The sequence below is a fragment of the Phascolarctos cinereus genome, unplaced genomic scaffold, assembly GCF_003287225.1.
Source record: "Phascolarctos cinereus isolate Bilbo 61053 unplaced genomic scaffold, phaCin_HiC Scaffold_5;HRSCAF=322, whole genome shotgun sequence".
In the NCBI taxonomy this organism is placed as follows: Eukaryota; Metazoa; Chordata; class Mammalia; order Diprotodontia; family Phascolarctidae; genus Phascolarctos; species Phascolarctos cinereus.
Genome location: NW_027555958.1, coordinates 270021756 through 270045968, shown reverse-complemented (window position 1 = coordinate 270045968; position 24213 = coordinate 270021756). Strand labels below are relative to the sequence as shown.

At 33.8% G+C, this 24213-nt stretch overlaps 1 protein-coding gene across 5 annotated transcripts in view; it reads right to left on the bottom strand.

Moving 5' to 3' along the window:
* RPTOR (regulatory associated protein of MTOR complex 1) overlaps positions 1-24213 on the bottom strand; it is a 508936-nt gene that overhangs the window by 315249 nt on the left and 169474 nt on the right. For all 5 annotated transcript variants that reach the window (XM_078155853.1, XM_078155851.1, XM_078155852.1 and 2 more), the window contains exon 4: positions 13973-14131. In XM_078155853.1, the coding sequence (XP_078011979.1) occupies positions 13973-14131 (159 nt within the window). The remainder of the gene's footprint in view (positions 1-13972; positions 14132-24213) is intronic.

The following is a 24213-nucleotide window of genomic DNA, read 5'->3' as shown; positions in this document are numbered from 1 at the left end:
TTTCTTTGATCTCTTTGGGAAATAGACCTAAGTGCAGTATTGCTGGGTCAAGGAATATGCACAATTTAAAAACTATGGGCATAGTTTGAAATTGCTTTCCAAAACAGTTGGACTACTTCATAGATCCACCAAAAGTACATTGATGGACCTGGATCTGTTTTCCTACATCCTCTCCACCCAAGTCATTTTCTTTTTTTACCATCTTAATAGATTTGATGGGTGTGAGATGGTATCTCAAAGTTGTTTTAATTAGTATTTCTCCAATTATGTATGAATGATTTAGAGCATTTTTTCATATGGCTATTGATAGCTTGGATATCTTCCTCTGAAAACTGTGTATTCATATCCCTTGACCATTTATCAATTAGGGGATAGTTCTTTTTCTTGTAAATTTCAGTAGGCTTCTTATATATTTTAAAAAACAAAACTTTTATAAGAGAGACTTGCAATAAAATGTTTTCCCAGATTCCTGCTTTTCTTCTAATTTTAACTGATTTTGTTCATGTAAAAGATTTTAAATTTTATATAATCAATATTATCTATTTTGCAATCCTGTTAACCTCTCTATCTGGTTTCATTATGACTCTTCCCCTATCCAAAAATCTAATATGTAATTTTCACACTCCACTAATCTGCTTATATCACCCTTTATGTCTAAATAATTTACTCATTTTGAGCTTACCTTGGAATATAGTGAAATGTTAGCCTATACAAGGTTTCTGCCAGACTACTTTCCAGTTTTCCCAACAGTTTTTGTCAAATAGTGGGATTTGGCCTAATATCTGGGATCTCTGGATTCATTTAACAGTGAGTTACTATGCTCACTTGTTTCTAAATATTGTATACCAAACCTGTTACACTGAAAAAACTCTCTATTTCTTACTTAGTACCAAACTGTTTCAATAATTGCAGCTTTACAGTATAGTGCGAGATCTGGTATTGGTAGTCCCTTTCCTTCCCCCCCCCCCCATTTTCCATTGATTCCCTTCATATCCTTGATCTTCTGCTCCTCTAAATAAATTATTTTTTATTCTAGCCCTAGAAAGTAATTCTCTGGTAGTTTAATTGGTATGGTACTGAATAAGTAAATTACTTAGGTAGTATTGTAATTTTTATTTGATTGGCTTGGTCTACCAATAAGTGATTATATTTCTGTAATTATTTATATCTATCTTTATTTGTGTGAAAAGCGTGTTGTAACTGTGTTCATATAGTTCTTGTGTGTCTTTGCAGGTAGACTCAGAAGTATTTTATACTGTCTATATAAATAGAATTTTTCTAATTCTTCCTGCTGGGACTTGGTAAAATACAGAAATGTGGATGATTTATGTGGTTTTATTTTAGATCTTTCAACTTTGCTAAAGTTATTCATTGTCTTTTGATTAGTTTTTAGTTGACTCTAGGACTCTACAATAAATCATAATATCATCTACAAAAAGTAATAGTTTTGTTTTCTTGTTGCTTATGCCTATTCTTTTCATTTAAAAAAATCTTATTGCTACAGCTAACATTTCTAGGACAATATAATGGACATCCTTGTTTGACCCCTCATCTTAATGGAATGGCTCCTCACAGATTATTCCCATTACCTTTAATTTTAGATGGATACTACTTATCTTAAGGAAACCTCCATTTATTCCTATGCTTTATAGTGTTTTTGACAAGAATGGACATTGTATTTTATCTACTGAAATAATGATATGATTGTTATTTGTTACTAATATAGCGAATTATGCTTATAATTTTCCTAATATTGAACCAATCCTATATTGCTGATATAAATTCATGTATGATCTTGGTGATCTACTGCTGTAATATCATTACTGGTATTATATTTAAATTTTCTGTATGGCTATTCATTAGGGAAATTGGTCTAGAGTTTTCTTTCTGGTTTTGCTCTCCATGGTTTGAGTATCAAGATCATATTTGTGTCAGAGAAGGAATTCAGTAGGGCTCCTTCTTTACCTATATTTTTGGAAACAGTTTATATATATTAGAATTAGTTGTTCTTTAAATGTTTGGTAGTATTTGCTTATAGATCCGTCTTGACCTGAGAGTTTTCTGGGAGTTAATTTACAGCTTGTTGAATATCTTTTTCTAAAAAAGTTATTGAAGTACTCTATTTCTTGTTCTGTAAGACTGGGCAATTTATATTTTTGTAAATATTTACTTTCATTTAATTGTTAGCTTTATTGGCATAAAGATGAGCAAAACAGCTACTAATAATTGCTTTTTTTCTTATTCATTGGTTATAAATTCGCCTTTTTCATTTCTGATACTGGCAATTTGGTTTTCCACATTTAAAAAAAATCAAACTAGGCAATGGCTGTTCTATTTTACTAATTGCTCTCCCTCCCCCCCTCCAAAAAAAAAAAAGCTCTTAGCATTATGTATTTTAGTTATCCCTTCTGCCACACAGGAGTTAGGTGTATGGCACCCTCATGACTTAGAAAATCCGTAGGCGTAGACTCTTCACCCTAATTTTCTTTTAGGAAATCATATAAGGACTTAGCTTTTTCTCATATGATGCAACAGTCCACAGGAATGTCTTTTTATAACAATTCAGCATTTCTGCATTTCTAAATTTTTTCTGTGTCATCTGCTAGCCTTTGTATGTTATCTGTCACTTCCACAAAACTTCCAAAAATTTCCATTTAATTTCTTATGCCAACTTGCAAGATATTGAAACCATGATGGGGAAATTCATGATGTGGAAGGGATAACTGTTGTTCATTTTATTTGTTTGTTTTTTATTTTTAATTTTGTTAATCTTTCCTTTGATTTTCAGGATTTCTATTTTGGTTTTTAATTGGCATCTTTTAAAATTTTTTTTAGGGTTTGTTATTGTTGTTGTTGCATATCCAATTTGCTGACTTGTTCTTTCTTTCTTTTACTTATAAGTGTTTAGACATAAATTTGGCTGGATCTCACCAATCTGTTGTCTCACTGTTGTCATTAATGTTAATGAAATTACTAATCATTTCTATGATTTTTTTTTGGCCCATTCATTATTTAGAATAGTTATTTAGTTTCTAATTAATTTTTGATCTTTGCTTCAACTAGTCTTTATTGAATATAATTTTTATTCATGGCCTGTAAATAATGAATTTTTCTGTTTTTGTGAGGTTTTTATGCCCTAATACTCAATTTTTGTGAAGTTACCATGCACAGATGGGAAATAAATATAGACTCTTTCCCATTCAATAACTTTTCTAACACTCTATTCAGGTCTGTAATTTCTATCTTTTTTTTTTTTGCTTAGATGTATCTAAGTCTGAAAGAGAGTAAACTGAGGTTTCTCATTACTGTAACTTTACTGTCTATTCCTGTGAGTTATATTAACTCTTCCTTAACAAATTTAGATGCCATGCCATTTGGTGCATAGGTTTAATATTGATATTAATTCATTGTCTATGGTATTAGCAAATTGTAATTTCCTTGCTTGTTTCTTTTAATTAGGTGTATCTTTGCTTTCACTTAGTCTGAAATTAGGATTGCTACCTATCTTTTTTTCTCTTGAGCTGAAGCATAATAAATTCTGCTCCAGACTTTCTGTTTCAAGTGTTTCTTAGAAACAACATATTGTTGGAATCTGATTTCTAATCCATTCTGTTATCTTCTTCCATTTTATGAGTGAACTTAGTCCTTTCACATTCATGATTATGATTGCTAACTGTGTATTTCCTCCATCCTATTATCTTTTACTTATCTTTCTCTTTTTACTCAGTCCTCCGTTTAAGAGTTTATTTTGCTTTCAACTAATGCTTAGCTTAATCTATCCACCCTCTTATTCTCCTTCTTTCAATTAGTCCCTTTCCCTCCTATTTCCTTTTGGATAAGATCTACTTCTGTACTCAACAGTGTGTTTATATGTATTCTTTCCTCCTTTAACCATTTCAGATGAGAGTGATGTTCAAGTATTGTCTGCTCTGCTCCCCTCACCCCCCATCCCCGGCCTCACCCACTCCCTGCTGTAGTTGCAGATTGTTGAAGAAACCCCAGTGGTAGATTCTAAACCAAAAGTCTTCCTGACTCCAAGTCCAGTTCCTTACCTACTATATAATATTGTTAACAGCATTCTCAAAAGAGCCTTAGATATGTTACTTCTCCAGCAGTAATCAGACACAGACAACTCTCATTAAGGTATTTCTCTTTTTCTTCTTAAAAAACATATACAAGATATTTTCATTGCAAACAAAGGAAGAATGATTTAAATCATTTACTCATTACAATTATCTTTATCAAAAAACTAGCCTTACTTCACAGAACACTCTTAGAAGATTAAGCTATCCACAGAGGCACTAGTATAATAGCAAACAGGAGTTCTGAAAAACTAAATGCAGGAAAATATGGAAGCTATGGGTTTTTCTAATATTAGGTTAATGTGACTACTGACCTATTAGTATCTTTAATCTAAATTGCTTTAGACTTTCTTATGGATCCCTTGGGAAAATGAACCATGAGTAAAATAAAACAGCTTGAGATTTGAGAGTTTTTTAGTTGAAATGATTTAGGCTGAAATAATACTTCCTGAAGGCTTTATCCTTTTTAATCTACATGTCAGACTGTGGAATGCAAAATCCCTCATAAATATATTACTGCCATAAAAGAGAGGATCTCAGAGTCACACAATCCTACTGGAAACATAATGGCCTCTGGCATAAAGGCAGAGAAAATACTTGCTGAGTCTCTGGCAGAGAGCTGCAATTCCACTGACTAGTGCTATAATTAACATCAAGGAGAAGACAATCCCTTTGCTATCCCCTATAACCCAAATAGAATGCAAACAACTACATAAGAGATACACTAGAAAATGTCAAATGTATTAATTGAGCATGAGTTCTACATTTGTAGTAGCTATCTGCAAATATACAGATTTATATACAAATAGCATGGATTAAGGCCTAGCTAGCCCTAGGTCAAAATTAGGAATTTGGCCTCCTGAGGAATCAGATCATTCTCAGATTGAAGTTTAAGAAACTCTGACCTTTAGATCTAGCACTTCATCTTACTATAATATAAGCTCTGCTAATCTAAAAACCCTAACATGAGATACTAAACAACTATTTGTCTTGGTCATGAGGCTAGGCCCTAACCATTAAGGTGTCTTCCTGATTCAGAAAACTGATATCGTTACTCTGCATGCCATTGCTTTGTTACTACCACTATCCCTTGGTGCACTGGCACCAGCACCTATAATGTTTTCCAGTAGGAAATTTTACCAATACCATCTGGTCATGATGCATCTTTTTTAAAGGAGTGGTTTAACCACAAGAGAACAAGGTATTTAAATGAGTATGACATACAAATTTAAGGCAATTATAGAAAATGAAAAGTTAGGTGAAAAGTAAGTAAATTAAGCTAGACTTATAGTTAACATTCTTTGGGCTGAATTGACTCACACTCATATGAATCATCCTGTCATCCTCAGAAATGGCCTTTTTCACTCTAATGCTTACCAGTAGGCTCCAAGTTAGGATTTGTGGACCTTGATATTATATTCTCTTGATATTCATCCTTTTGATAACTATAGGCTCTCTCATCTAATCAAGAAGCCTCCAGATCACTGACAAGCTTTTGGTGTTTAACTTACACATCCCCATATCAACAATGTTTTTCTTCCCTACTAAAGTGGGTATTGTCCACCTATTTACTTAGAAGATATGACTACAGTTTTTCCCAATAGCCAGAAATTTTTTTTTAAAAATTACTGCCAAAGTTCACAAAAAGATGCTAATTTTCAAGCAGGTGGCTCAAATCTATTTTTAAAAGTATGCCAACTAAAACAACAAGTTTATTAAGAGGTCAGGGAGGGTATATGTATCATCTGTATGAGTGATACCACTCAACTACCAAAGGTACAAAAGTCTGGGGTAACAGAAAACAGTTTTTTAAGTGATGGGGTTCTTGTGCGTGTGATCATAGCTACTCATTAAACCAGCTACCAAGATTTACATGAAGAATAGCAATCTACATCCATGTGGGGCTTCCTCCAACTAATAAAAATTGAACACTGCATAAGAAACCATACAAAAAAAAAAAGGTTATAGTGGCATGGCAGTCTTTTACAGTGGAACAAGGGAGAGAGGAAGAAAGTAGATAACTTTACCAAGAAAGCAAAGGTGAAGGAAATGAAATATTGATGTAATAGTGTTCCCAACATTTCCACTTCAACAAATAATTTAACATTTCTTAATAGGCTAAAATATATAGCAAATAATTCTATAGGATACCCGAATTAAAAACTGGGAGAGACCAGAGAGACCATACTCCAACCCAATGCAAGTATTTTCTTCTCACTTGGTGTTGCGATCATACCTACTCCAACCTACAATCAATGCTACTGGAAGTGGCATGAAAATAAATCTATGACATATTATAGATTGTATGTCATGACTGTACTAGAGTTCAGGGGTAGAGGGATTTTGGTTAGATCTTTGTCACAAAAAGTATATACCTAAAAAAGCAAGCATCACATCTGATAGGGACACACTAGATTTCCCAATATGTAAATGAGTAAAGCAAGGATGTCCACTCTGTTATTATTTAAGTTCTAGAAATACTAGTAATAAGAAGAAAAGAGAAAGAAATAAAGGTGCAAAGATGGGTAAAGAGAATATAAAACCATCCTTATCTAATGATGAAATGAGATCTATTTAGAAAATCTCAGGGGAAAAGCAAAAATATTTGTCACACTTAATAGCTTCAGTAACATTATAAGCTACAAAATAAACCTGAAATAATCAACATTTCTGTGGAATTTTTAAAAGAAGCGCAATAATACAAAGGGCCACTTCATTCTAAATAACTACAAAATGCATAAAACATTGGGTGTTAATCTATCAAAGCACATAAAATACTTGTATAGGTTCAATTACAAAGTACTCCTTAAGGAAATAAAGACCAACTTAAATAGTTGGAGAAACATGCAGTGCTCATGACTAAGCCATGCCAATACAATAAAAATGATAATATTATCAAAAGTAATTTATCATTTTAATATTATATCAAATGATCAAAAGGGATGCTTTAGAGAAAATTATAAATAGTATCAAAATTCATTTAGGGAAAGAAAAGATTTAGGATTTCAAATGAAATAATGAAAAGAGAAAGGGATAATGAAGGATTAGCTGTGCCAAACCTCAAATTATTTTACAAAGGAGTAGTCATAAAAAATTTATTTAGTATTGGTTAAAAAACAGAGAAATATATCAAAACAACAAACTAAAAAAGATGAATTCAGAAATGATGAAACTCAATAACTGACTGTTTAATAAACTCCAAAACATAAACTACTTAGGAAAGAATTCTATTTAATAATTTTTAAAACTGCTAGGAAAACTGAAATATTAAAAAAATCATACTACCAAAAAATTAGAAGAGGAACAGATCACATAATTTTCAGAGCTATGAGTAGGAGATCTCTTAACAAAACAAGGGAAAGAAACAATTAAAAAAGAAAAAATATACAATTTTAGTTACAGTAAACTGAAAAGCTTTTATAAAAACAAAATTAATACATGCATAATAAAAAGGGAATCATCAAATGAGAAAATTTTTTTTACATCAAGTTTCTCAAATGGGGTTTTACAGCCAATATATATAAACAATGAACACATGAAACCAAAAGTCATTCCCAAATGTTCAAAGGAAATGAACAAACATTTCTCAAAAGAATTGTAAACTATGAACAATTATAGTAAATGCTCCATTAAGAGAGGTGAAAATCAAAACAATACTTAAGTTTCACACTTGATATCTAGCAAATTGGCAAAAATAAAAAAGATGAGAATGGTAATTGTTGGGAGGGGTTAAAAGAAGATAGTTGTGGATTGGAGGGCCTATCATGGGTAGAAGTTTCAGAGGCAGACTTAGATTAAATAGTGATAGACTGAAGTCCTCTAATTTCACAATGCCATATCATGTGATCATCATTTAAAGGATTTAGAGTCATGACAACTTGGGTATAAATTCTAACAGAGGTACTAACTATATACGCCTACACAAATTACTTAATGTGTCAGCACACTAGTTTTGTTATTTGTAAAATGGGAGGAAGAGTTAACAGTTAGGACTCTTCAGAATGGAAAGGGATATGTCTAGAAGGGGCTTATTTTGGGTATTTTCCTATTTTAAATGTGTAGTTTTATTCCAAAACTCCAAGTACATAAAGAGTAGCATAAATCTGGGACTGCAAAAGTCCTTTGAGACCAAAACCAGGACAGCTCTATTCTAAGTAAAATGAAATTTTAGCCTGTAACCCTCAGGTGAAGAGAGGGAGTAAGAGGAAATGTCTCTTTATCACCAATTTGGACTTTCTTTCTAGCAAGATGGAGAAACTAAGAATGCAAGGATAATATACTTTTAAATACACTCGTTAATCCACCAAGATACACAATGTCAATGCTAAAGAAATAACATTTACCCACAAAGAAAAGAAGTAAAGAAATGGATAGATTTCATACCAATCTCCAATTTTAAAAATTTAATTCAAAAGTATTATCATACTGTAATCATTCTCTCAAACACTAATGAATAATCTACAGGTATTAATGAAGTTCTAGTTCAAAGATCCCAGATAAATATTCAACTAATGACAGCCTGATAAATCTATACGTATGCACTATGCCACACAACTCAGGATTATTTTTTATATTAGTCATGACTTTTTAGTTAACAATAGCCAACATTTTAGTATTCTAAATATTTTTAAAAATGCATCCTACCTCCAAACTATTCATCTACCTATTCTTCTCCTAACCCCTTGACTGCTGTAGAAAATGACATTAAGAATTTTAAATTTAATAAATAATATAATGCCCCTAGTCAAACTGTATTACTATTTTCCTAAGACAAATAAAAATGTTAATGAATCAACAAAATAAGCATATGGAAAAGACCTGCAGGAGGTTTCTCTGCAGAAAGAATGTTTCAAATCACTGATAATAAAAGAAATGCAAATCAAAGAAACCCTAAGGTTCTCCCTCATCACTAGGAAGTTCATAAAGATGACTTTAAAAACTGGCAATACTAAGTGTTGGAGGTATTATGCAATGATAACCACTCTAATACACTGTTGGTGAAACAGTGAAATAGTATAACCATTTTGGAAAGAAATCTGGAATCATGTAAATAAAGTGACTAAAATGTCTATACTCTGAACCAGTGACTTCATTACTGGGTCTATGCCCCAAAGAAGACATAAATAAGAAGAAAGTCCTATATACTCCAAAATATTTAAAGTAGCACTTTCTGTGATAGCTAAGAATTAGAAGCAAAGCAGATGCCCATCAACTGAGGTATGCCTAAACAAATTATGGCATGAGTACGATGGAATATTCCTGTGTTGTAAGAAATTATGTATTTGATTATACAAAGAAACACAGATCTATATGAACTGATGCAGATTGAAGTAAACTAAGCCAAGCAAACATTAACTATCAATCAATTAACAAACTATCACTATGAAGCATACACTATGTGCCACTCACTATGCTAAACTCTAAGAATACAAAGAAAGGTAAAAGACAGTGCCTGCCTTCAGGTTGCTGAGTGTCTAACGTGGGAGACAATATGTAAACAAATATATACAAAACAATTTATATTCAAGATAAATATTATTGTTGTTGTTGAGTCATTCAATTGTGTCTGAATCTTCATGACCCCATTGACCATAGCATACCAGGCCCTTCTATCTTTTACTTTCTCTCAAAGTCTGTCCAGCTTCATGTTCATTGTTTCCTGACACTAGTTATCCATTTCATCTTCTGCTGGCCCCTTTTCCTTTTGCCTTCAATCTTTCCCAATATCAGAGTCTTTTTCAATGAGTCCTGTTTTCTCATTATGTGGCCAATGTATTTAAGCTGTGGCTTCAGTATTTGACCTTCCAGTGAACAGCTTGAATTGATTTCTTGAAGTATTGACTGATTTAGTCTCCTTGCTGGCCAAGGAACTCTCAAAAGTCTTCTTCAACACCCACAATTTGAAAGTGTTGATTCTGTGGTACTTAGTTTTCTTTATAATCCAACCCTCACAAACATATATTGTTACTGGAAAAACCACAGCTTTGACTATTTGAACCTTTGTTAGCAAGGTGATGTCTCTGCTTTTTTTAGTATGCTATCCAGATTTGCCATAGCTTTCCTTTCAAGGAGCAAGCATCTTTTAATTCCCTGGCTGAAGTCATCATCTGCAGTGATCTTTAAGCCCAAGAATATATAATCTGACACTACTTCCATTTCTTCTCCCTGGGAAGATAGGATCAGTTGCCAAGATCTTTGGTTTTTTGATGGTAAGCTTCAAGAAAGCTTTTATTTCACCCTCATCAAGAGTTTTCTTAATTACTCTTCAATGTCTGCCATCAGAGTGGTATAATCTGCATATCTGAGACTGTTAATATTTCTCTTAGAAACCTTAATTCTGGCTTTTGATTCATCCAGCCTGTCATTTCACATGATGTAATTTGCATATAAGTTAAATAAATAAGGTGACAATAAATAGCCCTGTTGTACTCCTTTTCCAATCTAAACCAGTCAATTGTTCCATGTTTGGTTCTGTTGCTTCTTGGCTTACATACAGCTTCCTCAGGAGACAAGTAAGATGATCTGGTACTCCTACCTCTGAGGACTTGCCACATTTTGTTGTGTCCCACAGAGTCAAAAGCTTTAATGTAGTCATGAAGCAGAAGTAGATGTTTTTCTGGAACTCCTTTGTTTTCTCCATAATCCAGCTAATGCTGACAATTTGGTCTCTAGTTCTTCTGCCTCTTCAAAAACCAGCCTGTTCTTGTGGTAATTCTTAGTTCACATGTTGCTAAAGGCTAGCTTGCAGAATCATAAGGATAACCTTGCTGGTGTGTGAAATGAACACAAATGTTCGGTAATTTGAACATTCCTTGGTATTGCCTTTCTTTAGGATTGGGACATAAACTGATCTTTTCCAATCCAGTGACCACTGTTGAGTTTTCCAAATTTGCTGGCATACTGAGTGTGCAGCACTGTAATAGCATCATCTTTTAGGATTGTAAATAGCTCAGGTGGAATTCCAACACCTCCACTAGTCTTATTGTTAGCAATGCTTCATAAGGCCCACTTGACTTCATTCTCCAGGATGTCTGACTAATCACAGTAACCACATGAAAGTAGTTATCAGCAATATTATGATCTTTCTTGTACAGTTCTTTGTGAATTGTTGCCACTTCTTCTTAATTTCTTTTGCTTCTGTTAAGTCCCTACAATTTTTGTCTTTTATCATGGCCATCTTTGCACAAAACATTCCCTTAATATCTCTAATTTTCTTGAAGAGATCTTGTTTTTTCCAACCTATTGTTCTCTTCTATTTCTTTGTATTGCTCATTGAAGAAAACTGTATCTCTCCTTGCTATTCTCTGAAATTCAGCATTCAGTTGGGTACATCTTTCCCTTTCTCCTTTACCTTTCACTTTCTTTCTCTCAGGTATTTGTAAAGTCTCATCAGACAGCCATTTTGTTTTCTTGCTCTCTTTTTCTTTGTAATGTTTTTTGTTGCTGCCTCCTATACAATATTGTGAACCTCTGTCCACAGTCCTTCAGGCACTCTATCTACCAGATCTAATCCCTTAAATCTGTTCATCACCTCCACTTCATATTCATAATGGATGTTATTTAGGTCATACCTATATGCTCTGATGGTTTTCCCTACTTTCTTCAATTTAAGTGTAAGTCTTGCAACAAGAAGCTCATGATCTGAGCTACAGTCAGCTCCAGGTCTTGTTTTAACTGATTGTATAATACAGCTTCTTCACCTTTGGCTGCAAAGTATATAATTAATCTGATATCTATATTGACCATCTGGCAATGCCCATGTGCAGTGTCACTTTCGGGTTTTTGAAAAAGAGTGTTTGCTAAGACCAGCGACTTATCTTGACAAAACTCTATTAGTTTCTTCCCTGCTTCATTTTATATTCCAAGGCCAAACTTGCCTGTTATTCCAATTATCTTTTGATTTCCTGCTTTGGAATTCCAATCCCCAAAGATGAATGTGACATCTTTTTATGATGTTATTCCTAGAAGATATTGTATAAGCCTTCTTTTTTTTAATATATTTTTTTCTTTTTCTTTTTTTTTAGGCAATTGGGGTTAAGTTGCCCAGGATCACACAGCTAGTAAGTTTTAAGTGTTTGGTCTGAGGCCGGATTTGAACTCAGGTCCTCCTGACTTCAGGGCTGGTGCTCTATCCAGTGCACCACCTAGCTGCCCCAATATGATGGACTTTTCTTTTTTTTTTTTACGCAATTGGGGTTAAGTGACTTGCCCAAGGTCAAGGGTTTGGTCTGAGGCCAGATTTGAACTCAGGTCCTCCTGACTTCAGGGCCAATGCTCTATCCACTGAACCACCTAGCTGTCCAAAGTGCTATTATGATTTTTCTAACTATAAGACCAATGCTGTTTTCAATATTGTGTAAGTCTTCAAGAATTTCACAGATGTTGTAAAACTTCATAGATCAACTTTGGCTTCTTTGGCATCAGTGATTGGAGTACAGACTTCTGTTATCATGATGCAGAATGGTTTGCTTTGGATTTGAACAGATATCATCCTGTCATTTTTGAGATTATATCCCAGTACTTCTCTTCTCACCCTTTTATTGACTATGAGGGCTATTCCATTTCTTCTAAGTTATTCTTGCCCACAGTAGTATATGTAGTGATCATCTGAATTAAATTCACTCATTCCTGCCCGTTTAAGTTCACTGACACCTAAAATGTCGATGTTTAATCTTTCCATCTCCTGTTTGACCACATCCATCTTACCTTGGTTCATAAATCTTGAATACACTAGAATTAAGAGGAGTTGAGTGAGGCTTCCAGTAAAAGATGGGATTGTGATTGTACTTAAAGAAAGGAAAGTCAGTAGTTGGAGAAGAGGAGGGAGACCAGGAATGAAAGATAGCCAGACAAAATACCCAGAGCAAAGCAATAGAGCATCCTGTTCCTCGAGCAGCCAGGAGGCCAGTGTCACTGGATCAAAGAGTATGTGATGGAGAATAAGGTATTAGAACACTGGAAAGTTAGGAGGGAACTGGGTTATGAAAGCCTGTGAATGCTAAACAGAGCATTTTACATTTGATTCTGGAAATAAAAGGGAGCTATTGGAGTTTATTGAATAAGGGGTGACATAGTCAGACCTATATTTTAGGAAAAATCACTTTAGTGGCTTCATGGATGGACTGGCATGAAGAGAGACTTTAGATAGGCAGATCCACCAAAAATAGTCCAGAGGTGAGGTAACGAAGGCCCATACTAGAATAATGGCAGTGTCAGATGAGAAAAGGGGGTATGTTTGAGTGATATTAAAAAGGTGACATCAACAGGTCTTGGCAACAGATTAAGGTATTGGGAGCGATAGATGAGTAGTTAAGGATGACTTCTGGGCTGTGAGTGGGAGAAACTGGGAGGATGATGTTGACCTCAAGAGTAATAAAGAAGGTATGAGGGGGGGAAATTTTGGAGAGAAAGATAATGATTTCAGTTCTGGACATGGTAAGTTTAAGTTGTCTGTTGAACATCCAGTTCAAAATGTTTGAAAGGCAGTGGGAAAAGCAAGACAAGAAATAAGAAGACAGTTTGGAACAACTACAACAATGGAAATGGAAAGAACAACACCACACCAAAAAATCAAAAGTAAATGTAACAAAATTATAAAGATTAAGCAGGACTTCAATGAAGAGAAATGAGAAGATAGCTCTAACCTACCTCTTTTTGGATGTAAATAGTCTACTGGCATTACACATTGCACATTTTTGCAGAATTTTTCAATCAATTGTTCTGACTTCTTGTTCCTCTCTAAAAACATATATATGATTTGTCACAAATTTCCCTGAGAGGGAAAAGGGGAGAGACAACTGGGATAACTATGGTGATTTGAGAAAGATGATAGCAACTTTAAAAAAAAAAGTAGGAAACTCAGTTTATAGGCCTACTTAAAGCTCACCAACCTTGTTGAAGACCCAGATCTCTCCATTCACTGTGGGCCTTGGTACACCATGCCCATTGTAGTGGAAGAGAACCCGTTCTTCCTTGGCATTTCGGCGTAGGGATGTGCAAAGCTTCTTGACTTCATCCACTGTTGGATCGAGACTTTGTTTGTAGCGGGCCTGTTGCAGTAGAAGAAATTTTAAAGTCATAATGCATTCCAAAATATATATATATTACTCTATAAAACTCAGAATTCCTTTTGATATTGGTCATAGCTTTCCCCAACTAGAAACTAAATAAACAAGACTATCATTCCACCAGTCTGTCATGCCACACTCAAGGCAAGAAGTGATGACATTATTCATCTATATATACTAAAGTATGTGAAAAGTAAAGTAAAAATGACAAAAATCTGTAATATTCATTTTCTGGATTTGTCCCTTGCCTTTCTACAGATAGAAGTTAGAAACATATTAGCATAGAATGCACCCAGATCCAGTTAAACACTGTAATAGTTACAGAGGTAAGAACAGATATTAAAAAGTATAGAAGACTTTGCAGAGAGAGCCTGTAACCTAAAACTTATGCTCCTTATGAGGAAATTCAGCACCCATAATTATGCCAACTGGTGTTCTGACAAATTAACTCATGAAAGACAACCACCCATATAAGAAAAATGTTGGTGTTTTCAGAGAAACCTGAGAAATACTGTATAAAATGAAACAGATGAAGTGAGCAGAATAAGTGGAACAATTTGTATAGCATTATTATTATATAAAAACACAAAGACCAATAATTCCAAATGACCAATTATAACACCACTTCACTCTTGACAGATGTAATGGATTCAGAGTGTAGAATGAAATATATATTTCCTGGACATGATCAATGTAGGAATTTGTTTTGCTTGACTATGTATTGTATATTTAGGGGGTTTCTTATATAATAGAAGGACAAGGTAAGAAGAGAAAATCGCTCTTTTTTCACAGGAAAATAATTAAAATTTTAAAATGTTGCCTTAAAGAAATTTTAAATTACATTAATAGTTAGAAGACAAACAACAATCTTAATTACAAAATGGACTAACTCAGTTGAGTAGTACAATGCATGAAGTGCTGGACTGGGAGTGAAAAAGACCTGGGTTTCAATTCTGCCTAAGACACATATTAGCTGCGTGACCAGTGAACAATTCACTTAACAGCTGTATGCCTCAGTTTCCTTGAAGTGTAAAATAGGGATAATAAAGCTACCAACCTCCCAGGAGAATTATGAGGAAGAATACAAAATAATGTATGTGAAGGACTTTGAGACATCTAAAATGTTTTGGAAATGTTATAATTATTTTTGTTGTTACTTCTTAGAAGGGCTGCAAACATTAAAAAGTACTCTGAAAATTGAAAAATATCATCACAATTGGAAAATAAGGATATGTTTTCCTCACTATAGGACTTTTTATTCTCAGTCAATAATTTCAATCCCACTGAAAGAAACATTCAAAATGCCTACTATGTACGAGGCACTGCTTTTTACAAAAGTGTTACATATCATAAGTTATACATCTGAGAGGAAATCAAAAGATGGTAGCAGTGTGGAAAAGTTGAAAAGAACACCAAAGTTTTGGTTAAAGGCACTGCATTCAAAACCAAGTTCCCCTACTTGTGATCTTGAACAAGTCACTCAACTTTCCTAGGTCTTATTTTTCTCATCTATAAAAATGAGTTTTATAGTGGACTTGTAGGTCCACTGAATCCCAGCTCTAAATCTATGATCTTATGATCTTACCTTAGACATGACTAAGATAGAATTTATAGTCTTAAGAAGTATATTTATATCCAGTAGTAATCTAGGTAGCAATTATAACATGAAAGAATATAAATGCTTTAACAGCAATAGAAACAAAGTGGGGGGGTATGAAAGAGGGGAAAGAATCATGTCTAACTGGGGTACAATCATATCTGACATTAGAAGAGTTTTTTAAAACCATGGAATAAGTTAGGACTACCTAGAAAGTGTAGAATGTCAGAGATAGGATGCCAACTTTAATTGTATTACATTTTTTTCTTAGATTACTCCATGAACCAGAATCCAAAAGCTAAGGCATAAATCAGAAACATACAAGCTAAGAAGTTCATTATCAAATTCACTTTTAGTTCTACCATTAAAATCATATTTCAGCCAATTCCCACCACAAAAGTCCCACTAACAGCTCCCCTAGGCTCACAACCTAGGTGTCATCTTTGACTCCTTACTATCTCTCATCCTTTCATATCCAATCTGTTGACTATAACTTTGTAACATCTCTTATATAAGCTCCCTTCTCTCCTTAAATACTGCTACCACTCTAGGGGCCATCCCTCTTCACTTTACGCCTTAATTATTGCAAATAGGCTGCGGGTGAGTCTGCCTGCCTCAAATCTCTTCCCACTCCAATCCATCCTCCATCCACCCATTAAAGTGATTTTCCTAAAGCACAGGCACAATCATGTCACTCTACCGCTCTACTCAATAAACTCCAGTAATTCCCTATCACCTCCATGATCTAGTACAAAATCTATTATTCATAACTTAGCCCCTCACACTTTTCAGTCTTCTTATACTTTAATATCCCCTTCCCCTGAATACTTTTTGATTCGTGACACTGACTTCCTTGCTATTCCTCTAAGAAGACACTCTATCTCTTGATGGTGGGCATTTTCACTGGTTATTCTCCCATGACTGGAATGCTCTCCTTCCTCATCTCTGCCTCTGGCTTCCCTGGCTTCTTTCAAGTCCCAGCTAAAATCTCAGTTTCTGCAGGAAGCATTTCCTAATCTCTCTTAATTCTAGTGCCTTCCCTATTAATTATTTCCAATTTATTCTGTAATTTGTTTATATGTAGTTATTTGTATTTTGTCTCTCCCATTAGATTTTTACCTCCTCAGGTGTAAGGATGCTCTTCGACTTTTCATTGTATCTCCAAAACATAGCCCAGTGCCTGGCACATAGTAAGTGCTTAATAAATGTTTACTGACAGACTGACAAATTTCATCCAGAGCAAGAAATGTCAAAAAAAGTAAACATACTCAGACAAATCCATTACCATGGAAATCATGAACCAAAACTTGATTAGGTTCATACTGCTACATATTTGTATTATGATGTACAAATAGAAGAAACTTCCTTTTACAGATGTTAACACATTTACACATAAATTAGACGTGTATATGTACATACTATAAAAATCAATAAGCATTTATCAAATATTTACTATGTGCTATACATTTTGCTAGGCACAAGAGATACAAAGACCAAAAAAAAATTCCTTGCTCTCATTTCTGAAGACAAAGGCCTAGACAAACCAAAAATGCAACCAGTTCGATCAAAACATCAAATTATTCTATATTACAAAATGAATATTATCAATTCTTCTCAACTAATAGAACTACTTTAGGAAAGTTGGGATTTTTCTTTCTTCTATCTCCCATTGAATTGGCTGTTACTTGTGAACTCATTTCTTGGAGTTCCTCTTTTAGTTAACTATAATCTCTTAGTGGCATTCTGACAACTCTAAGGCAGCCCATTCTACTTTGGGACATCTTTAATTGATAGGAAGTTTTGCTTGTTTGTTTTTGTTTTTTAATTACATGAGCCTGAATTTGCCTCTGTAAAACCCATCACTTCTAACATAGTCCTGTGGGAAAATAAATTTAATTGTCTTTTTTTCAAATATTTGAAGACAGCTATCATGGAGTCTTTTCTTCTAACATTCCAGACTAAAACATTCATGGTTCTTTTAACTGATCCTCACTTGGCTTGAATTCTAGGCTCTTCAATATTCTGATTGCCCTTCATCTAAATTTTTTTCAGCCTTTCAATGCCCTTCCTAACCTGCAGTGCCCAGAACTAATAAATACTCCAGATAAAGCCTGAACAAAAGAGATTATCATTTCCCTATTTCTCTCTTAATGCTAACTCATATAGAGCTTGCAGTTCACTAAAACCCCACATCTTAATGCTGAATAGGGGAAAGTATATTGGCTCTAGAATTAGAAAACTTGGTTCAAATCCTGCCTCTGATATTTATTACTTATATGATTTAGGACATCCTATGCCTCAGTTTCCTCAGCAATAAAATGAAAAATTTAACTAGATGGTTTCTGAGGTCCTTTCAAGGTCTAGATCTATAAATAAATGGATTTCACAGAAGTGTTACATATGCAAGTTATAGACCCACAAGAAAAGAGCAGAAAAACAGTATTTTTACATGCAGCTCTAACTCTCAATTTTCAGGTTCCAAACTGTTAAGAGACTGGCTATTTTTTTAAGCAACTCAAACTGATACGTAATTCATCCTTCTGTGCATAGTTATATGTATATACAAACTACTAAAAGGGGGCAAATCTTAAAGCATTTTACTATATACCATATTTATGTGAGAAGTTTCTAAAAGTGGCATTTTTACTGGAAGACATAGTAAGGGGAAAGAGTAAGACCTCTGTGACTTTCATCTATACTCTCACTAAATAACTCTCCCTTCCCCCAAAACACTTCATCATGGAGACAGAAACCTAAATTCATTTCATAGGTTTTATGTCATGAACAATAAAAAGCACAAACATATTCAGCATAGTACCCATCTGGAAGTCCTTTTACCTGTCGAATTAAAAGGTATTTTTTTGAAGAAAAGCCCAGAAACCAGGATCACATCCGTAAATCACAATTTAAAAAAAAAATCAAAATAACAGAGACTAAATGACATCCTAATACCACAGATGATGTACCCTAAATTCTGAGAAATAGCTATGCTTGATATTGAAAAATGATACTCTTGAATCATGATAGAATTTTAAATCTGAATTTAATCCCATAAAGCATTTAGGCAAGCACTTTGAATTTTTGTTTCCTAGTAGTGGTGAGAGATTAGCACACATTAAATATTAATCTAGACACAACTCACTTTCTCTCTACTCCCATTAACTAACACTATACTTGCAAGGTGTTTGAACAAGTCTCACGGCTAGAGGTCAATGGCCATAGAATACAGCAAAACTAAACATGTGATTCAGACAATAAAATCATGCCTTTTATCAAAAGCATATATTCACTATCTAAAACTCAGACTTGTGCCAACCTTGGCTACCCAGAATAGTACCAAGGATATAGCATGACACTTGGACTTGGAGTCAGAAAGCCTTGGATTTGAATCCTGATTCCAACAATTACTAGCTACATGACTCTTTTTATTCATCTACAAAATGAAAATCTGAACACATGAAACTAAATTTTAAATTTTAAAATAAAAATAAAATGTATATATTCAATGCCATTCCAATTAAATTACAAAAAAAATATTTTGCTGAGGAAAGATAATAACAAAACTCATTTGGAAGAACAAAAGGCCAAGAATATCAAAAGAACTAATGAAAAAATGTAAAGGAAGGAAGTTTACCAGTACCAGATCTTAAACTATATTATAAGGCAGTAATTACAAAAAATTATCTGGTACTGGATAAGAAATAGAAAAGAAGATCAGTGGAACAGGTGGACATACAATTTACAGCAGCAAATGACCTTGTGTTTGACAAGTGTAAAGATTTAAGTTTTGAGGACAAGAATTCTTTTTGTAAAACACAGGGCTGTTTAAAATGAGATCATTTAGTCTGTAAAATGTTTTGCAAACCTTAAAGCATGACATAAATGTCAGCTATTAAGCCTAAACACATTTTAAAGTAATCTTACTCATATTAATATCTTTTGTTTTATATCACCTCCATTTCTAAAATATCCCTTTGCCCTTATTTTCACAGCAAGTCATCCTTTATAATAAAATTTTAAAGGAAATAAAATGTAAATAAATTAGGATATATGTGGAACAGTATTGTTCTGCAAAAAAAAAAGTGAGGGATGCAAAAAAAAAGTGAGGGATGGATAAGAGAAACCTTGGAATACTTGGAAATGAACAGTGAAGGAAGCAGATCTAGAAAAACAATTTATATAACTGAAACTTAACTGTAAAGACAAATAACTTTGAAAGACTTAAGAATTCTATCAGTTTTGAAGAATCAATTATGGATGGAGCAGGCTACCTAACTCCTAACAGGGAGGTGGTAGACTCAGTGTGCTGAATGAGACTTATTTTTGGATAAGACCAATGCATGTTTCCTTGACTATGCACATTCGTTACAAAGTTGTATTATCTTCTCCCAACAAGAGAAGTTATTTTTTTGTTCATTGAAAAACATTAAAACAAAAAGAAAAGGAAAGAAAATAAAATGGTTCAGTAAACTAATGAACTCATCAGACATATCTGATGATATGTTTGTAGGTTTGATATGTAGGTATGATATGTATGTATGTTTGAATATACTATATGTATATTCAATACTCTACAAATTAGGGAAGGAAGTACATTTTCTGAATTCTTCACCATGTTCGTATTTGTTCTTTATAATTACATACTGTCTACTGTTTTCTATGAAGAAAATCAATCAGAAGTGCTCCAAAGTTGGAAGACTACACCCAATTAGAAGGAATGAAACATTTTAACTGGTTAGAAATCACTATGAAAGACAAGCCACTTAAGCAGAAGTTGACAAGTTTCTCCCAGGGAGCATAACTAGGAAAACTGATGGAAGCTAAAGAAAGGCTGACTTAGCTTGATATAATGAAAACTTCCTAACAATAAGAGGCGTCCAAAATAGAAAAAACTCCCTGGGAGATAGTAGGTTCAAACTTATGAAATGTCTTCAAATAAGTTGGTTGACCATGTTTAGAGTATGTTTTAGACTAGATTCCTATAAAGATAAGGCTAGGACTCAAATAGCCCTTACAGTACCTTCCGAGTCTGTAATACTGTGAATTTGGTAATTATTAAGAGCCAGGCAAGGCAGGCAACAGATGCTGAGAGAATATGCAAGGATTGATGAAAGAACCTTCTCAGATTTCATCATCATCACCCTACTGATTTATGCATCTATAAAACTTTATGATTTACATGGTGGTTGTCATGAAAGCCCTGTGGGATAGGGAGTAAAAGTATTTGACACATAGAATAAGGAATCAAATAAGGAATAAAAATCTTAAACATCGTAACTTGCCATGAATCACATAGCTACTAGGTAAACATATCTGCAACTCAAACCAAGATTTTCTGTTTGATAAGTTGTGATATACTCTGGTAGAGTAAATGCTCCTATTGATGACAGCAATGCTAGGTGGCTCAATGCACAGGGTTGAACTTTGAAGGAAGGAAGACCTAACTTCAAATCCCACTCCAGACACTTACTAGATGTATGATCTTGAGGAAGTCTCTTAACCTTTCTTAGCTTCAGTTTCCTTATATGTAAAATGGGAAGGTTATCGTGAAGATCAAAAGAGTTAACACATAAAGCACTTTGCAGTCCTAAAAACACTATATAAATACCAGCTATTATTATTGAGGTCACAGGGTACTGAGGTATAAAAGATACACAAATGATTATATTAAGTAGAATATAGGTTATGAAGTACAATTCAAAATTATGCTTACTTCAAAGCAATTTTAGTGAATTTTAACTGCTACTGAAAAGCATGCTATATTACTAAGAGGCAGATACTAGATGCATGCTTTCAAAACAAGTGATATGAGATATAATGAAACATGTGACATGATCATATTCCTAAAGGAGATATCAGAGACAAAGGACATGCATTTATGAAAAGCTTACAAAAATAACTGAATTAATTAGAATATAAAGCACCAGTGACCAATACATATTTGAATAAGGTTCACCTTTTCTTAGTGAAGATATACAAAGAAACCAGAAACCACCTCGTATAGTAAAATATGATCCTCCTTGCCAAGCAAAAGACTTGATAATTAAGGGCAATGCTCCTTTTAAAAGTTCTTCTTCTGTTTTCTTCACTCAAAACCTCTTGATGTCATGTACTAATTTCTCCTCTTTTTCCCTAGTCTCTGAGGTGGCCCTTCTGCTTGCCAAAGCAAATGTGCATTTTGATTCTATCCCTTCCTGTCTTCTCAAGAATCCTCAATATCCTCTCTCTTTTTCTCTCTTATCTTCAACCTCTCCCTATCTACTGGTTCCTTCCCTATTGTCTTCTAACATAACCAAGAACATCCCATCCTTAAATAGCCTTTATGAGACCCTAGAATCTTCTCAAACTATATTTCAACATATCATGCCTCTCTCTTGAGACCTTGGACCTAGCAGATGCTTAATAAATGCTTAGTGACTTGATTTTCTAAGCCAGACTCTTAGAAAAACTATCTACATTCACTGCCTCTGCTTTCTTTCCTCTCATTCTATCCTCAATCTTTTGCAATACAGCTTTCAACCCCATCATTACCTGGAACTTCTCTCTAGAACTGCCAATGATCTCTTAATCATCAAATCTGATGCATTTTCTCAGTCTTCATACTTCTCAAATATCTGATGCATCTGACACTGCCAACTACCCTCTCCTCCCAAAGACTCTTGCCTCTGTTTTGTGATTTTTGAGAGGCTATGAAAGTGGGTTGGTTGGGACACTATTCTCTCCTGGTTCTCTATGTGACCATGTGGCCAATCCTTTTCAATCTCCTATGTTGTCTCATTATCCATATCAGGTCTTTTAACTGTGGGTATTCCCAGAGGTTTAATTAAAAGCCCCCTTATTTTTCTATTCTTCTCTTTGTTAACTTCATTTGCTCCACTGGCTTTAATTATTAAATCTATGCAGATGAGGCCCAAATCTAAACATCCAGCTTCTAAAAGGCGAATGGCCTATTGGACATTTCAAGCTGGACATGCTGGAGAAATATTAACCTCAATATATCTAAAACTGACCTCATTAATTTTGTCCGAAAATCTAAATGACAAATATGACAAATAAAGAGAAGCATGGAAAGATTGGCATGAATTACTGCAGAATAAAGTAAACAGAAATACAAAAACTATACACAACGATGACAATAATGTAAATGGAAAGAACAGACACAAATCAAAAGTAAATGTTGTGAAATTAGAAAGAACCAGCAAGGTTCCAAAGAAGATAAATGAGAAGATATTCTCAATAAACTCCCTTAGAGAATTAGGGAGGTGTATGTGTGTACCTCTGTACATATAGCGCACCACTGTGCATATTTTCAGATTTTTTTTAGATGATTGATCCATTTCTCCTCTTCATATCTTTAAAAATATTCTTTGTTATATTGGATGGTTCTGATAGAGGGGAAAGAAGACAAAGATACTGATAGAAATTCTGGTGATAAAAATTAAAAAGCAAAAATAATTCAATAATTTTCATTTTTAAATTCACACTTGATCCAGAGATCCCATTACCCTGCATATAACTCAAGGAAGCTATTAAAAGAAAGGCTCTGTATACATGAAAATATTTTACAAGCACGTTTTGTGGTAGCAAAGAACTTGACGCAACAGATGCCCATCAACTGGCAAACACTTAAAATATGATAGGTGAATGGAATGGAATATTAATGATATTTAAGAATAGATGGATAGCTTGTGACCCTGGGCAAGTCATTTAACCCCAATTAAAAATTTTCAAAAATTTTTTTAAAAGAATAGATGGATAGAAAGAAGCATGAAAAAACACAAAGGGAAGCAAAGTGAAATAGGCAGTACAAGGAAAACAATATACACTATGATTACTATATTATAAATGGAAAGAAAAGCGAGTATAAAATAATTGAAAATGAAAAATGAATCAATACCAGAAGAAATGAAAAGGATAAGAAATATTATACAGGTATACGCTAACAAATCTGAGAACATAAAATAAACACAGGAATACTTTCAAAAATATAAAATACGCAAACTATCAGAAGACCAGATAGAGATCTTAAATAAAACAATCTCAGAAAAGGAAACAGATCTAGATATAAAGGAACTGCCCAAGGGGAAAAAAAAAATCCAGGTCCATTCACAGAGAATTCTATCAAACTTTTAAAGAACAATTAGTATCAATATCTTATAAATTATTCTGAAAAACTAAGAAAGAAAGCACCTTATCAGTATCATTTTTATGAGACAAATATAGTCCTAATATCTAAACTAGGGAAAGATAAAAAGAAGGAAAATGATAGGCCAATGTAATTAATAAATATCGATTTCAAAATTTTCAACAATGCCCTATCAAGCAGATTATAGCAACTTATCCAGGAAATAATTCATTATGACCAAGGAGGATTTATAACAGGGATGCAAGGACAGTTCAACATTAGGAAAATAAGCAACACAATTAATCATAACAAAACATCCAAAACTACACTGTTGTCTCAAGA